The sequence below is a fragment of the Chiloscyllium plagiosum genome, unplaced genomic scaffold (genome assembly GCF_037043375.1).
Source record: "Chiloscyllium plagiosum isolate Xiang-an unplaced genomic scaffold, Cpla_swu_hap1 HiC_scaffold_17, whole genome shotgun sequence".
NCBI lineage: Eukaryota > Metazoa > Chordata > Chondrichthyes > Orectolobiformes > Hemiscylliidae > Chiloscyllium > Chiloscyllium plagiosum.
In genome coordinates, this window is record NW_028270155.1 from 5,915,567 (window position 1) to 5,929,416 (window position 13,850).

Below are 13,850 nucleotides of genomic sequence, written 5' to 3' on the forward strand. Positions count from 1 at the left end.
CTGGAGACTCGAGCTTGTGATTAAGACAGTTACTTCCCAATACAGAGGGTGTGCTGCAGAGTGCTACATTGCGCAGATGAAATGTTAAAGATCTGGCCATCAGGATGGATGTAAAAGATTTCATGGCACTACTTGCAGAAAAGCTGGAGAATTTGCCTTGAACAGATAAATTCTGTTCAATATTTATCTTGTCAGCAACATAGAAGATTATGTGGAGGAGGTTTCCAGATTTTCACTATCCTTTGTGTTTTTAAAAAAGTGTCCTAACTGTCCTGACTTCAATTTGAACTAAATGCTCCCTTATTCCAGATTATTTCTCTACATCTGTCCCTCAATTTTCTATTCATTTGAGATGTGGACTTCTTTGTCCAGACCAGCATTTATTGCCCATTTCGGTTGTTCAAGGAAAAACAGTAATGAGCAGTCACATTAAGTGACTGCAATTTATTGGTATAGATAGATAGACCCACGATGCTGTTATGAAGTTCCAGGATTTTGACCCAGTGACACAAGGAACAGCGATATTTTTCCATATTAGAATGGTGTGTGGCATTGCTGGCGGAGAGAATGAATTTTTGTGCATGTGGTTCAAATCAAGCTGGCTGGATTTTCCTGGAAGGTATTGAACTTCTCCAGTTACACTCATCCAGGCAATGGGGTGTATTCCATAACCCTTAAGCCCCAAAATCCTGCTACTTTTCTCTGCTTTCTCCTTCTCCTCTGAAGGCATAAAGGTATACTGGATTACAATTGATTGAGTGCTGGGAACTCCCAGTGTCTAGTCCAAGTCGTCAAGCGATGCTCTGTTTGACCTTAGAAACTTGCCAACTGAATGCATTCAACACTCGTTCAAGCTCCAAGCATCATTGGCTTGTATTCCAGATACCAGGACACTGACTTTAGTTCCAGTTTACTCCTGTCCCAAATGCCTCACGTTACATAAACTGAGGCCCATTGTAGCACTCCAGTTAATGTTCCAGGAGCACTTCATACAAAGGACAGGAAATTAACTCTAGAGGCTACTATCCAAAGAAACTGACCCCAGGCTAATCCTGTATCATTGTAAAATTACCTCTTGTGGACTTTTTTTCTACTTTGACTGTGCTGAGTAAATTTGTGGGCTATGCCTTGGTGCCTTCTCCTCTAAGGCTTTTGGGGTGGATGAGTAAGCACTTGCCTTTGTTTTTAGTAATTGCTTTGCTGGCAAATTTTAAACTTTTTACCAGCAGACAAGCCACTATGTAAATTCAGGAAAACGTTGGCAACACATGTAAGAGTGTGTTGATTTTCCCAAGACTTTGACGAAAGAGTTTACATAGCAGGGTCAGCATAGGTTCCCACCTCCCCAGAAAGATTGTTTTATTTCAGGGGTAGGTATGCATCCCATTTGGCTCAAAGATGAGCTCATGCATCACAAACAAAGCTTGTATTCTTGAATGCAGTGTACTGGCTGCCAAAAAGATTACATCATACACAGTCATTGCTACAGAATGTCTAATCCTCTGCATGGATAGATTACCATCTGAATGAAAGCTAGAAGCAGATTTACGTTTTTTCTTTGTCAGAATGAGACATGACGGGTAGTGCAGCATGTTCATGCTCACCAGTTGCACATAGTGGCGCGAGATACTCTTTGAATTTTTTGTCCTTTCTGAAGATACTGACTCTTGGAGGTGGGATCTAATGTAGCCACTTTCTACTTTTACATGTCCTCCTGAACTCAGATGGGCTGATTTTCCTGCATTTATTTCAGATGTTTTTATGTTCACCTTATAAAGGAGACAGCATTGCATTTTATCAACTCTCCCAGTGATTCCCTTTGTCCCTTATATACTTTCCTCTTTCTTGTCCTTGGCAACGATCTGGAAATTGCCGGACAGTGAGCAGGAACACAAACACTTGCTTATTTCCCCCCATTCCCTAGAAGGCTAAAGTACAAAGATTCTCATTCTATTTTGTTTACTTGAGTGGTCAGTGTAACCAGAACAGACAAAGGATCAAATATGTTAGCACTTGATCTGAAACGGTTTACCAACTAGACCATTATCACGGTGCCATCATTGTAAACCTTCATGACAGTTTCATGACCGTTCTAAATATGCAATACAATATACGTAAATACCTATACTTTTTAAAAACTTGCCAGTGCATCCTCACTGATGCATTGCTTTTGTCTCCAGGTACTGTCTCTGAAGCACATTGTTTCCTGCATGTTTTGTGCAGATTACTGATGGGATCTGGTGTAATTACACTACACAGTGATATTGCTTTCAATGTTTGCTCTTTTTGAAGCTAAAAATAGTGTGAATTCTTGTAGCGGTCATTGGCTGTTTGCAGTATTTTAAGAATTAAACGGTCTATTAAATGCAGTGTATCATTAAGCAATGACTGGCATCTGAGTAGTTCCAAACCAGTTTCCAAGTTATAGAATGGGGCAGATATATCAGAAGTTGATGGGACTTTTGTCTGTGGCTCAGTTTGTTTTGCTATTGTCACAGACACCTGGACCTTTCAAGTGCTGTCCAACTCATATAACAGGAATACAGTATAAATATTCAATATTTATAAGCTATTCTCAAAGTGTCCTGACAGAAATTAAAGTCAGTACCCCTCCATTTAGCAGGAGTGATAAGCGGATTAAAATTATTCAGGAAAATGTGCTTTGAAAATCCTTAATTCTCAACTTTTCCTAAACTAAGTGTAACAATAGGACAAGAAACACAGGTGCAAATTTCTCACAGGTCTTGAACTACTTTACTTGAAAGATGATCAGCACAGGACAAATGCTACTCAGAGAATGTTGCTGTTGTAATAGGACCTGGAGTCTTTGGCATGAGTATCATCCTGAACAGTAATCTATGAAATTTTGCAATGACTCTCTATCCACTGAACTATTTTCGAGGCTCAGGTGGAAATTCACAGTGTCTCATTTAAGAAAGTGGCCACACTTGGTTTAACTGCTTCAGAATTAGCACCCAGCACAAAAGACCAAGAAGGCAGTTTCTGAACCTGTGCTGATCTTGGCTAAGCTTGTTAAGCATTATGATTAAATATGTGAGATTGTTAGTTGCAAAGCAACGTTGACACTGAAGAAAAGATGGTTTCCTTGTGAATAGAGCTGTTACAGAGGGCTTTTCTTGTAGAACATGGAAATGTTTAAACCCTGCAGTAGTAGCTCATGCCCGAAATGTCGATTCTCCTGCTTCTTGGATGCTGTCTGACCTGCTGCGCTTTTCCAGCAACACATTTTCAGTAGTACAGCAGTGCCAATTAAGTATAAGAAATTTAATGAGAAGCTGTTACTGCCAGTTTCTACTTAATCTGTATTAGCTGTCCACATAGGCTTTTAGATGCAAAACTCTGATATGAGTAAATAACTTTCTGCATTATCAGAAGGTAGTGCAAGTATCTAAAATTATATCTCATGACTGTCATAGTGTCCCACAGATAGAAAAGAGATGGAAAGATTTGGCCAATCTGTTTCAGGAAAGTCTTTTGCCAGAAGCATGATACCAAACTATAATATTTTCTGCATTCAAGTGAGCATGCAAGAGAGGACATTGGATCAACCTGTTTGCGATGAATAATATTTGTAACAATGTCAGGTTTCATCAGTCCTATATCTGTGATTGAAAATGCATGATTTAAATATATTAATGTCACTTTTAGAGTTTGGATTTTAAACTAATGGCATCATTAGTGGTGGTCTTTTTATATAAAGGGGTTATTAATTAGCTAGAGTGGTCTTTTGGTACCATGATTTTAAACCAGCATGTTTTAGAGAGCAAAATGATGAAAGGCTTCCTCGTGTGTTAATGGAAGCTTGTTCATATTATGGGGTTTATGAAAAAAGTGGGTAAGAAGGCACTTCACTTAGCGGAAGTGAGGACAAAGTGTTTTAAATTGGTTTAAAAACTTTTGACTTCAGTTTGAAAGTGACCTAATGAAGTTATAGAGTCATAGAATTTTACAATACAGGAGGCCATTCTGTACCAGCTCTCAAAAGCTAGTCCCATTCTCTGGCTTATTTCTGTAGCCCTCTAAATTTGACACAATTAAATGTATGTCTATCTCTCTCTTGAAACCAAAATGGATGCAAGGAAAAATTCTTTCCAGAAAAAGAAGTTTGTTCAGCACCATTAAGGGAAGTTATCTCCAATGAGCATTTCAACTTCCAGGCTAGGTGGCGTTTGGTTAGAAATTTGCAAAATTGACCAAGTCCAAGACCTTAGTTGTGGCAGTTAAAGAAAAAATGCCTTGCAACTCATTGAACCTGAACTGAAAAGAAGCAGTTAAATTATGTGATTGTGTTAAGGAGTAAATGGGATTTTGTTTTACCAAATGGTTGAAAGCTTTTAAATGGTTATGAGGATAATTTGGTTTGTTTTGTTCTTTATTTTGTATGATAAACTTCTCTTCTATTGTTAAAAGTAAATCTGCAGCTTGGCATGCTTATGCTTTAGTGGAAGATTGCTATGTAAATTAAGAAACACACAATATGTCAAGCCAAATTTCATTCTGGGATCTGACTTGTACAGTAGCATCATCAGCTGCCACCCTAGATAATCTACTCAGGTCCTGGCAGGATTTAAACCTATGCCCCTCTGCGACGCAGGTAGGGTACCATCTCAGCCAAGTTGACACAGGTTGTGACTGAAATAAGGCTTTAGCATTTATTATTCTCAATCAACATTCAAACGTGTTGTGACACACTTTCAGCACAGATGGGATTTTAACCTAGACCTTCTGGCCCAGAGATAAGGACATACTAAAGTGCCATAAGAGCCCTGACCCTTTAGCAATTCTAAGTTTGTACTGTCAGCCCTATTACAGATTGCACACCCTTCATTTTTTTCGTTCTTTGACAGCAACTCCTTGTTATCTATATGATAGTTTGGACTTGGACAGAAGCCAAACTAACACACAATACAGAGTCTGTCAAATGGGAAGTAACAGATCTAATTATAGAGTAGGCCAAAAGGAAGTGACTTGATGTGTTGATACAAGATTGTTGCGTCCATTTCTTCCATTTCATAGAATGAAACAGACCAAAACCTCTGGCCATTGGCAACTGAGAGTAATTCAATTGTACGCTTTTAATTTGAAGAATATTTGAAAAGTGCTGGTGTTTTCATAGTGCTAATGCTAGGCTATGGAAGTACTTCATAAAGGAATTAATTTGGTTTGCAGTAATTGTCATCTAGATAAATAAAGCAGCCTCAGATAGTGTAAGCAGAATCCTGTGAACAATGAGATGAATGAAGTTCACCTAAACAAATAAAAGGAAATGAAAATTTAAGCAAATGAGGAGTGAGAGTTACCACAGTAACAACTGTGATAATACAAGGTTGTGGGAATGCTGTACTTAAATCATTGATTAGGATAGTCACAGTGTAAACCTTACTCATGGCCTGGATTTGGATATACAAGACAATTTCAGAACTTCAGAAATAGCTGCTAGCCCAGCTGTCCTAGTTCACTTAGAACAGTAACATCAGTCAAACTGATGTAGAAAAATGCCCAGGTATGTCCAGTTCATAGTGTCAAAATGTGACCATGTCAGTTATCAATCTAATCTAATTCAGCAGCACAATGATGGAAAGTGTTGTCAGCATGACTGCTTAGTAGCATTTAGTTTGTAACTTGCTCATCGGTGCTTTATTTGGATTATGTTAGGATCATAACTTCAGGCTATGATCCAAATGAAGATAAAAGAGCTGAATTCCTGAAATCTGAGTGACTACCCTTGATATTAAGACAACATTTGACTTGAGTGTGGCATCAAGTAAGCTGCGCAAAATTTAGGTCAAGGGTTTGGGGAAATGTCTTCTGGTTGGACTCGCACCTAGTATCAAGGAAGATGATGTGTTATTTTGAGGCCAGTGATCTCTGTCCCAGGACAATGCTGCATGAGTACCTCAGTGTTATGTAATTGGTCAATAGCACCGTCAATGAAGTCACCTCAATCAAAAGGCCAGAAATGAGGATGTTTGCTGAAGACAGCTGAGTCTCCTTTGTAGTTAGTGTGATCAGACTTGTTTCATTTGAATTCCGTTGCCATTGCCGTATTTCTGAGATGTCCTCGCATGCAGTCCTTTTCCCAGAAAATAAAGTTGAGTAGCCTTTTGCACTGTACATCACAATTTTGTCAGGGATTCTATCTGTTGTTTTTACAACTCTTGGATGAATTTCTCAACTTCACTCTGAACTGGAGTGATGCTGAAACTGAAGGTTGAGCTATGAATGTTGCAGAATGTACCCATAAAATTGTTTAACAAAGTTCGAGGGCTGCTTTTTACTTGGATTATTTTCATATAACTTGATGCAAAATGCATCTTAAATTAAAAACAGAAAATGCTGGTAGCCCTCAGGATGTTATCCAGTACCTGGGATTGAGGTGTTGCTGATAAAGTCCAAGTCGATCTCACTATTCACACTGGCTAATTAAAGGTGTACACTTCTCAAAACTGGCTATGTACACACCAGTTTGTGTGTCATTAGGTTCTGTAGTCCTGAGTTTTTGATTAGATTAGATTACTTTTAGATTAGATTACTTAGTGTGGAACTAGCAGGGCGAGTGTCAGGTACGATTCACATGTAAATAAACAATGACTTAGTGAAGGGATACCAGCCTTCAATGATGACTTGAAATGTTGACCTGTTGCATACTGAACATTTTCTATTTTGATTGCATCGTTTTGTGGGTCTCGTGAATCAAATGCCCCAGACAGCAGGTAGGAATGAGGCACATATCATTTATACACAAACCTGAACCAAACACCACCACAAAGGCCCTTTGGCCCAACAAGTCCACACCGACCCACCGAAGCGCAACCCACCCAGACTCATTCCCCTGCATTTACCCTTTCACTTAACACTATAGGCAATTTAGCATGGCCAATTCATCTAACCTGCACGTTTTTGGACTGTGGGAGGAAACCGGAGCACCCGGAGGAAACCCATGCAGATACGGGGAGAATGTGCAAACTCCACACAGTCAGTCGCCTGAGGCGGGAATTGAACCCGGATCTCTGGCGCTGAGAGGCAGTAGTGCTAACCACAGTGCCGCCCACAGGCCATTACATATTTCAGTTACCCTGAATGTGGTTTCAAGCTTGATTTATTGCCTTTTATTTTAATTTTCAAACCATGTATGTATATCTATATATCTCTTTTTCTGTCCATCCCTCTGTCCTGGCATCAGGATGTTCCCAGATTGGCCACTGCACAGTGTAATGTAACACCCATTAAGTCAACTTCTAGAGAATCAAAAAGTGAAGGATAGGTTCAGATCCTAACCTTTACACATTTGAACACAAATTGGAGGAACTAGCAGCAACATTACAACTGAGGTGCCATACTGCAAGATAACGAGTTATTCAGCTTCTGTTACCAGGTACTTTGACCCTTCAATGCAAGTTAGGAAGGAAGTGTTGGATTACTGGACGTTTGCTGATAGTTGGACTGTGTGAACAATTTAAGTAGTAATTAACTGCCACTGTTAAATAGTTTGCATAATTTGTCGTTTTGTAAAATAAAAACCTTCTGCATAGCCATACTCAGCTATGTTATGATGGGAGCAGTTTGTGTTTTTCAGTGGTTTAAATAGTCTAGGTTGTGGGAGGGTAATGCTGGTGCACAGAACCTCATCTCTGCTTGATAAGAACCAGCAACACTTGCATAAGGACTGATCTCGTTTGAACCAAGTCAGCCCCAAATTGAAAATGCTTTAGTGTTAAGTTTTAGATGTCCTATCTTTCTCTTGTGGTTATGGTTTTGGTTTTGGGGCAGCATGGTGATAGTGATTAGTAATGCTGCTTCACAGCACCGAGGACCCAAGTTTGATTCTAGCCTGGAGTGATTCTCTGGCGTTTGCATGTTCTTCCTGTGGTTTTCTTCCAGGTGCTCTTGGAATGTTCAGGCTAGGTGAGTTAGCCATGGTTTTAGAAAGTGCCATGCAGGTTTGGGGTGTAAGTCTGGGTGGGCTGCTCTTTGGGGGTTTGGTGCAGACTTGATAGGCTGAATGGCCTCTTACTGCACAAAAGGGAATCTATGGTCCCAATAGATGATCTACATTCATCTGCCTTTGTGGTAGTGTTTGGTTCAGGTTTGTGTATAAATGATATGTGCCTCATTCCTACCTGCTGTCTGGGGCATTTGATTCACGAGGCCCACAAAACGATGCAATCAAAATAGAAAATGTTCAGTATGCAACAGGTCAACATTTCAAGTCATCATTGAAGGCTGGTATCCCTTCACCAAGTCATTGTTTATTTACATGTGAATCGTACCTGACACTCACCCTGCTAGTTCAGAGACAGCTCCTAGAGTGAACAGAGCCCCTGACACTCATGTCTATATTTGCCAGCAAGGACTCTCTGATGGACAAGCTTAACAGCCCCAATCAGGAACTCTTATTCTGAGATCCACCTGACTGACCTCATTCCAATCACTGCAGTCATTTTTCATTGGAGCAATAGGTACATTTAGCTATCATCGTGAACAGTTTCACTGTTTTGAAAATATTTTTTCTCATCAACCTGATCAGAGATGTTACTTCGCATCTTCAGCCCAGGTGAGACTTGAACCTAGTCTCTTGGCTGAGAGGTTGGGATGCTACCACAACTCCATAAGAACCCTTGTAAGTTCATAATTGAGATATCTGAGAACTGAACCCAGATCAACTGCTTGGGAAGTGGCTGTGCTCATTGCTATACCACCATCACTATCAGTTTGATTATTTTGTATCTAGATGTGCTCATACTGTTATGAAGTTGAAGGCATGTACTGTACCTTTAAGAGAAATTGAATGCTGTTCTGCACTGAGATTACAAGAGCAGTCTCATAGTGTACTGGAAAATTGAAAATATGTAACATTTGGCTGTGAAATAAATAACTGAGTTGGTTGCTTTGACAAATAATTCAAACTTAACCAATCTGTTTAAATCATGCCCCAGGATACTAAAACCCCATCAAGTTGAAATTTATTGTTTTTGCCAACGTCGAAACAATGAGACAATCCGATGTTGGGGTTATAAAAAAAGGCAGGAATTTTGAAAATCGGACAGAGCAACTGCCATAGAGAGAGAGAGAGACCCAAAACGTTGAAACACTCCCAATCAAAGGTACCTTTTCATATGAAACATCATCACGGTAAAAAGCAAGAAGACAACCCAGGGAGATCTTGAGCCGGAAGAAGAAAGACACAAAAGATGACAGCTGCTGTATGGTTTTGAAATTAAGTTGATGTAATTTTAGTAAGTGTTTTATTGGAACAGTGTGTTATAGAGTTGGGGGCAGGTAATCAGTTAAGAGAAAGGGTGACTGAGTTGTGAATAGTTGTTTAATGTTCACTTTTAGAGTTAAAGAATTAATTGATGTTATTTTCTTTAAGTAGTGGAATTTGAGAGCTCTGTCACTTATACCTTAACAGATTGAGGCGAGGTGAGCTTTTCTGGGTGTTAGGTTTAATTAGCAGAAGGGCTCACCATTGTGTTGTAACAGTACACACAACTGTACACTTTGTTCCCATCACCAAATCAAATGTGGTACTTTTCACCTGTTATCCACTGCCATTAAATCGTAGCTTGACAGTTGATTTATATTTTCTGATCTACTTGTTCAGCAATGTTGTTGCATACCTCTCTGGAGCAACTGGGTTTTGAACCAGGAAGACTTCCTGACTCAGATAGGGACAAGAGCATGGTGCTACCAGAGCCTTAAATTAAACCTCAAGCTTTTCATCCTCATGTCCTTAAGATATCGTTTGCAATTTTGTTAAAGCTTGACCGTTTACCCACGTTAGAGGTGGGGATGTTACCACTGCACCACAAGAACCCCTGAGCTTGAATGTTTGTTTATATTTTGTCTTATCAACCTGTTGAGAGATGTTAAGGTACATCTCTGGAGCTAATGCAATCTGAATCTGGGGCATTGCCACTGCACAGCAAAAGCCCCCAAGTACCTTGGGTGGCACAGTGGTTAGCACTGCTGCTTCACAGCGCTAGAGACCCGGGTTCAATTCCCGCCTCGGGCAACTGTCTATGTGGAGTTTGCACATTCTCCCCGTGTCTGCGTGGGTTTCCTCCGGGTGCTCTGGTTTCCTCTCTCAGTCCAAAAATGTGCAGGTTAGGTGAATTGGCCATGCTATGTTGCCTCTAGTGTTAGGTGAAAGGGTAAATGTAGGGGAATGGGTCTGGGTGGGTTGCTCTTCGGAGGGTTGGTGTGGACTTGTTGGGCCGAAGGGCCTGTTTCCACACTTTAGATTATTTACATTAGATTAGATTACTTAATCTACCTGTTCCTACTTTTTGTGCCCTTTTTAATCAAGCTGGTCAGAGATATTTTGATGCATCTCTAGACCAAGTGAGACTTGATCCTGTGTCTCCTAGTGCAGTGGTAGAGACATTACAACTGTGCTACAAGGCCTGAGCTTAACTGTTTACACTTTACCATTGACCACACCTGACCCAGGTGAGAGAGTGAGAGAAAAGGGAGCCTCCAGTGGAAATAGGGGATGAAGGAAGCAGGAGATGACAAAGGACAGAGGAAGCTGCAAAGATGAGGTTCGGTGAGGTAAGAGCAAGGAAGAGGTTCTAAGGAAAAGAGCAATTTTAAGCCTGTCAACCAAGAAATGCTCAGCTAAATGAATTGCTTTAATTCTGTAGTTTAAGGCTGCAACTAGTCAAGAACTACTATATGGAGCAAAGTGCCATGGATGCGATGATGATGAATACTGTCAGTTGTTAAACTTGTGAAGTTGATGATGCAGTGAGAAGAATTCTTTGCTGAATTCCTTGTTAAAATATTTTTCCAGTTTTGTGTATGCACTGGAAACTTATGAGTTGTGATGTCAGCAATCTGGAAGGTCTTTATAATATTGACTTTGTGTGTAGAAGAGTCAATTATGTTGAAAACTTTCACTGGTTTATGCCTTTGGTCTTTTGCCAATGTATGTGCTATAGTTTCTGTGAAATTAATGTCTACCTTGTGTTGTGGCTTAGTGTTGATGGAGGATTAATGATTGAGTATATTGATAAGTTATTCTAATTCTGGTGTTGTTTGCGAGTCCCAATGTCCCAAATGTCAACTCAAATATAGAAGTACTCCTACTATGTGACTGCATCATCTAAATGAGTTAGTGAGAATCAAAAAGAGCTCCTAAATCAAGAGAAGAATTCAAGACCAGCTCTCCAATAAATACATATGTTGACTCATGACAATTATTCTGTTGCATTTGTCAGTCTAAATTATTTGCTTAAATCTTGGGTGGAGCAAATAACCTGAAACTTCTAATTTGGAGCAAAGGTGCAATCATGTTGAGTCAAACTGAGTTATATGAAGGCAGTGACAGAATGAGTTTTTTTTTAATGCAGATAACCTGAGCATTTTTGTATTTAACCAACTCCCCGGAGAGAAAATAAATGATCTAAGATTCAGAAAATGACTGGAATATTTATTGGATCACAAATCATATCTGTGGTCAAGTAAGTTAATCACGATTGAGTGTCTTGTGCTCTGGGTGTATCCAAAACATGATATCTCTGAAAACTGAAAAATCAAGAATTCCTTTTAGGAAATAAAATGTATTTCAATGGTCTGTGACTAGCTTCTTACAACTAGATTTCACATTTTAACCAGTAAACTTGCTGGAGGTTGGGAATTCTTTAAATGGCTCAAATAGCGAGTACTTAACGTCAGGCAATATTAGAAAATTCATAACCTTAACTAAAGATTAGAAAGCATAGCCTTTTCCCGACAGGACAGTGAAAATATGGAATAGCACACTGGGATAGTGAGCTACATTGTGATGTAGTTGCCTTTTTTTTGAGACAAAGGAACAGCTTGTATGATTGTTGACGTGCATCTTTTTTGAATCGTGAAGGGGAGAGAGAAGAGGGAAAGGACCTTCTGGATTGAGTGGTATAGAGAAAGCTGGCACCTGATCTGAAATGGACTGAGGGATTAATGATCCAAATAACTTTTTTTTTTGCTCTGAATTTTGTCTCATGTCATCTTGTCTCTAGTGGTGAAGGAATTCCAGGAGTATGTGGAGCCTGAGGAAGGATCTCATGGGTCCCCGCAGAGGAGAGCCCCAGTGTCTGGTCAGGAAGATGAGGAGGTGGTTTTGCCGCTGGGCGAGAATGTACTGACGCACAATCTGGGCATTCCGGTACTGGTCGTCTGCACAAAGGTAGGATTGTTATCCCATGAGGCTCAACGTAGCAAAAAAATCTCAATGTCCTGTTGTTTAAAAACTAAGTTACACTGGAGCTTGTTTAAGGTTTTTTTTTTAGCAGCTGGAGTACTGTTCCAGTGCTCGAGGAAAACTCTTCTCAAATACAATAGTTTTTTTATGCAAGAATACTTGTTGATTTTGTACTAGTGATATTTTAGACAAGTAAATCCTTCGTTTATTCTTGTTTATTGACATTTTGAGCTAGTAGTAGACAGAGTACAATTGGGCTCAGTGCCTTTAAGAAATATTGTGTGTGTTTGTTGACGAACAGGAGGATTGTGCCAGGTCTTGATTTACCCTCAATCCCTGTCCAGATTAGGCTGTCTTAAATTCAGCAATTTGAGATTCTGGCTGACTGCCATAACCCGTGAAGCGCAGCCCCATCCTGTCTTCAAGAGGATGGTGAATGCAAATAGTTATCACCAAGATGACATGCAGTCAGGAGATAAGCAAGAATCCTTTCGAATTGGTACACAGACCTGAAATGCTATCACTGCTCAAGTTCTCTCTCAAGTTGCATGTTATTGCAATTCTCTGTACTGATGTTCACTGTTGTTATTCTGTAATCCAAGAAATTCTGACCTAACAGCATTATAGGGTACTTTGACCATGAGGACTGCAGTAGTTCAAGAAGGCCTGCTACTACTACCTTCAGTCAACTGGGGATGGTAGTGTTAAGCCATATCCTCATGAAAGATTTTTTTTAACATGTTTTGGTTGTTGTGTATAGGTAAGATGTAATCGCAAGGATTAGTGGTTCAAGAAAGCAGCTCAGTACTACCACTTTCCAGGGCACTAAGGGAGGAGCAATCCATGCTGGTCCAACAAGCAACACCCACATTTAAAATGTAACAGAATATTGGTTAGTGGTGTGTCCCCGCCTGCCATTCTTGCGAACTTCTAAAAAAATGGCAGTAGAGTCATAGAGATGTACAGCATGGAAACAGACCCTTCAGTCCAATTCACTGCCACCAGATAGCCTAACCTATTCTAGTCCCATTTACCTGCACTTGGTCCATATCCCTCTAAACCCTTCCTGTTCATATACCCATCTGGATGCCTTTTAAATGTTGTAATTGTATCAACCTCCACCACTTAACCTGGCAGCTCATTCCAAACACTGTGTGAAAAAGTTGCTCCTTGGGTCGCTTTTTAAATTTTTCCCCTCTCACTGTAAACCTATGCCCTCTAGTTCTGGACTACTCCATCCCAGGGAAAAGACCTATTTATCCTATCCATGCCCCTCATAATTTTGTAAACCTCTATAAGGTCATCCCTCAGCCTCTGATGCTCCAGGGAAAACAGCCCCAGCCTATTCAGCCTTCCCTATAGCTCAAGTCCTCCAACCCTGGCAACATCCTTGTAAATCTTTTCTGTACCCTTTGAATTTTCACAATGTCCTTCCATAGGAGGGAGACCAGCATCGTACATGCTATTCCAAAAGTGGCTGAACCACTCCTGGACAGCCATAACATGACCTCCCAGTTCCTATACTCAATGCTGTGACCAATAAAGGAAAGCAAACCAAATGCCACCTTCACTCTCTTATCTACCTGCGACTCCATTTTCAAGGAACAATTGACTTGCACTCCAAGGTCTGTTCAGCAACACT

At 40.1% G+C, this 13,850-nt stretch overlaps 1 protein-coding gene across 1 annotated transcript in view; it reads left to right on the top strand.

The window, feature by feature from the left end:
• Window positions 1–13,850, top strand: part of dync1li2 (dynein, cytoplasmic 1, light intermediate chain 2) — an 81,000-nt gene that overhangs the window by 21,669 nt on the left and 45,481 nt on the right. The window contains exon 5 of the mRNA XM_043706535.2: window positions 12,027–12,193. Coding sequence (XP_043562470.1) covers window positions 12,027–12,193 — 167 coding nt within the window. The remainder of the gene's footprint in view (window positions 1–12,026; window positions 12,194–13,850) is intronic.